This window comes from Canis lupus, chromosome 26 (assembly GCF_048164855.1).
Source record: "Canis lupus baileyi chromosome 26, mCanLup2.hap1, whole genome shotgun sequence".
Taxonomy (NCBI): domain Eukaryota; kingdom Metazoa; phylum Chordata; class Mammalia; order Carnivora; family Canidae; genus Canis; species Canis lupus.
In genome coordinates, this window is record NC_132863.1 from 22,726,961 (window position 1) to 22,730,731 (window position 3,771).

Below are 3,771 nucleotides of genomic sequence, written 5' to 3' on the forward strand. Positions count from 1 at the left end.
CAGTTGAAATCCTACACATTTCAGAAGGCACTATAATCCTAAACTCACTTGTGATTTTCCCTGAATACTTGGCTTCACTTTCCCTCTCCTGAATTCCATTACAACTTTCCTGAGTTTCTTGTTCCAGTCTTTCATGTTATAGATTTTTAGTGTCCTGATTATAACCTCTTTCCAAGGGGTAGGCTTTGAGTTGTCCTTATCGTTTCATTACTTGGTGTATTGACTGTTCAATCTCTTATTAAAGAACAAATGAGTCAGAAAACTGTCAGTGAGCTTTATTAGAATCTGCCGTAAGGGGGTCAAGGTATCAGAAGGGAGAAGATGTGGACCTCTTTACTTTATTGGAATAGGTTGAGAAATAAAGGATCAGAAAATTGTACTTGATTTATGTAGAATTTGTCTTGGATCTTGAATAATTTTCTACAATTATATCATCATCTTGAGGGAAAGTCATTGCATATGTCCTTGGCTCTGGAGGAGGTGGCTTTGTAATTTTTCTACGTGCTTCCAATTCCACGATGTTGAGGCAACAATATCTCCCATTTTCACAAAGTACTTCACGTATTTCACTTATTCTGCATATTTTCCTGCAATATCCTCGTATATATTCACCCCAGCATCTCTTAAGTTGTTCAGTTACTGTGCATATAAAGAACAACAGGCCAAGATTAGTGTTTGAGGCTAAAAGGCAACTTTGATCATGGGAAAGATAGAGGATGTTTGTAAGGGGTTAGGTATATGGGAGATCCACAGTCATAAACTCATAATATCCTATGGAGGATGCTTCAAGAAGGTAAACCTCGGGATCCCTGGGTGGCGCAGCGGTTTAGCGCCTGCCTTTGGCCCAGGGCGCGATCCTGGAGACCCGGGATCGAATCCCACATCGGGCTCCCGGTGCATGGAGCCTGCTTCTCCCTCTGCCTGTGTCTCTGCCTCTCTCTCTCTCTGTAACTATCATAAATAAATAAAAATTAAAAAAATATATTAAAAAAAAAGAAGGTAAACTTCAGGATTTATGTCTAATTGATCACTCATATTTACTTCCTCCCGGGTTTGGGGCTTCCATTCAACATCTGATGGAGTCCCCCAAAGGCATCAGATCTTATATGGGAAAATAAAGCAACTGAATCTTTGATTTCAGGCTATATATGGACTATATACTCCATCTGGGAACCTCAGCACATCTGTCTCCATTTGAATGCTCCCAGGGTACTACTTCTTTTTTTTTTAATAATAAATTTATTTTTTATTGGTGTTCAATTTGCCAACATACAGAATAATACTCAGTGCTCATCCTGTCAAGTGCCCCCCTCAGTGCCTGTCACCCATTCACCCCCACCCCCCAGCCTCCTCCCCTTCCACCACCCCTAGTTCGTTTCCCAGAGTTAGGAGCCTTCCATGTTCTGTCTCCCTTTCTGATATTTCCTACCCATTTCTTCTCCCTTCCCTCTATTCCCTTTCACTATTATTTATATTCCCCAAATGAATGAGACCATATAATGTTTGTACTTCTCCGATTGACTCCGATTGATTGATTATTTCAGTATAATACCCTCCAGTTCCATCCATGTCGAAGCAAATGGTGGGTATTTGTTGTTTCTAATGGCTGAGTAATATTCCATTGTATACATAGACCACAGCTTCTTTATCCATTCATCTTTCGATGGACACTGAGGCTCCTTCCACAGTTTGGCTATTTTGGACGTTGCTGCTATAAACATTGGGGTGCAAGTGTCCTGGCGTTTCATTGCATCTGCATCTTTGGGGTAAATCCCCAGCAGTGCAATTGCTGGGTCGTAGGGCAGGTGAAACAAAAGCAAAAATGAACTATTGGGACTTCATCAAGATAAGGAGCTTTGGCACAGCAAAGGATACAGTCAACAAAACTAAAAGACAACCTACAGAATGGGAGAAGATATTTGCAAATGACGTATCAGATAAAGGGCTAGTTTCCAAGATCTATAAAGAATTTATTAAACTCAACACCAAAGAAACAAACAATCCAATCATGAAATGGGCAAAAGACATGAACAGAAATCTCACAGAGGAAGACATAGACATGGCCAACAAGCACATGGGAAAATGCTCTGCATCACTTGCCATCAGGGAAATACAAATCAAAACCACAATGAGATACCACCTCACACCAGTGAGAATGGGGAAAATTAACAAGGCAGGAAACCACAAATGTTGGAGAGGATGCGGAGAAAAGGGAACCCTCTTACACTGTTGGTGGGAATGTGAACTGGTGCAGCCACTCTGGAACACTGTGAGGATGTTTCTCAAAGAGTTTTTCTTTCTTTCTTTCTTTTTTTTTTTTATCATCACCCCACTTCTAGTGCCCAGAGAATAATAATTTGTTTCTATGTATTTATATCTGAGTCAGACTATGCTCCTGGGTTCATACTCACTACCATGGTCAAGAATGACTGTCTTACTGTCCAGTTAGGGTTTTTTTCCCTCAGTAATCTTCCTTCCTTATTAATTCTCAGCATTGCCCATTTTTACTACTGCGTATCTTCCTTTAGCTTCTATGTCATCACAATAAACTTGGATTTGTTTTACCCCTCTATGAGTCCTCATAGTCCTCCATCCACCTCTAGAGGCAAGATTTTCTCCTGTTTAGTTCCACAATTTTCTTCACCTTGATATATATTCTTTCCTTTAGTGATCCTAAATACTTTTGGTGATCTATAGAGTTAAGATGTTCAGATTTTGGCTTCTGGGCCTGTACAGTCTTCTGAGATAGACCCTAGATGGACTCCACCAAGAGCATCAGATCTTGTTTGTTGAGGCCAGCAAAGATGCTGCCTCCAGCTCCAGATTCTAGAACTCTTTTGATTCTTAGGCCAGAGAGAGACATTACTAATCCTATATAGTAAGAGCCAAATATAAGATACCTGCTTTTGAAAGAGGAAAAAAAAACACTAATTTTAAGTTCTTATTATATACCAAGCCTTAAGCTAGATATTTTACAAATGCCATTTAATAAAGCCCCCATGATCCATGTGTCATTACCTCCACAGATGAGGAAACTGAGGCTCAGAGAGTCTTTACCATTTATCCAAAGTTGACAAACTAGTAGACTTTGAAAGCATATTTCTAAAAGCTGACTCCAAAGTTTGTGCTTCTTTCACTATTCACACCGTAGACTAAAATATATATTGGAGTGGAAGAAAATATGGCTGGGTGTCAATAAAAACTGTATCCAAATAAATAAATAAATTCCTAGATATTAAGCTGATTCCTTTCTACAATGAGACATTCTCAGGAAAATTCTGGTCCCTTTTCAACTCTGTAAATACTTCTTTTTAAGAACAGTACTATGGGTTTTTTTGTTTGTTTGTTTTTTAAAAAGAACAGTACCATGCATCAGGAAAAGGGAATTTCTGGTGACATTAGTAAGACTTCAGGCATCCCAAGGGGTCCTATCTCCTATTACCATGAATTGTGAAATTCCCTTTGTTCTTGTAAATAATCCATCCCATTGTTGATTTGAGCGAGCCCCTGGAAGGCTCTGGATTACCTTTGGACTTCTGGAACAGCAGGATTGCAATGATCAGGATGAGCTTCATGGCCAGGTTCCCACAGGAGGTGGCAGCCAAAGCTCTTTGTCCAGTGAGTTGTACACCATTCCACCTTCTTCAGAGACTTGGATTCTTATGCACCAAACAAGAACAGATGGTATGATACAACATGTGTTCCCAAATATCTGAACTGTGGACTTTGCACCATGTGGGCAGGCATAGGAAATTTGAGGTTACCCACTTT

At 39.9% G+C, this 3,771-nt stretch overlaps 1 protein-coding gene across 1 annotated transcript; it reads right to left on the bottom strand.

Annotated features, from left to right (window-relative positions):
- Positions 1-260: 260 nt before the first annotated feature.
- DEFB127 (defensin beta 127) lies at positions 261-3,771 on the bottom strand. The gene is made up of 2 exons (XM_072799754.1): positions 3,527-3,771; positions 261-639 (listed from the first exon to the last, which is right to left on the bottom strand). The coding sequence occupies exons 1-2, from the start codon at positions 3,573-3,575 to the stop codon at positions 386-388; spliced, it is 303 nt and encodes a 100-aa protein (XP_072655855.1). The 5' UTR covers positions 3,576-3,771; the 3' UTR covers positions 261-385.

What these genes read in the sequence shown, in the direction of transcription:
- DEFB127 (XM_072799754.1), bottom strand. Translation starts at nt 3,575, where the DNA reads ATGAAGCTCATCCTGATCATTGCAATCCTGCTGTTCCAGAAGTCCAAA. An exon ending in GCTGTTCCAGAAGTCCAAAG is followed by an intron (nt 640 to 3,526) that starts GTAATCCAGAGC and finishes TTATATGCACAG; the next exon opens with TAACTGAACAACTTAAGAGA.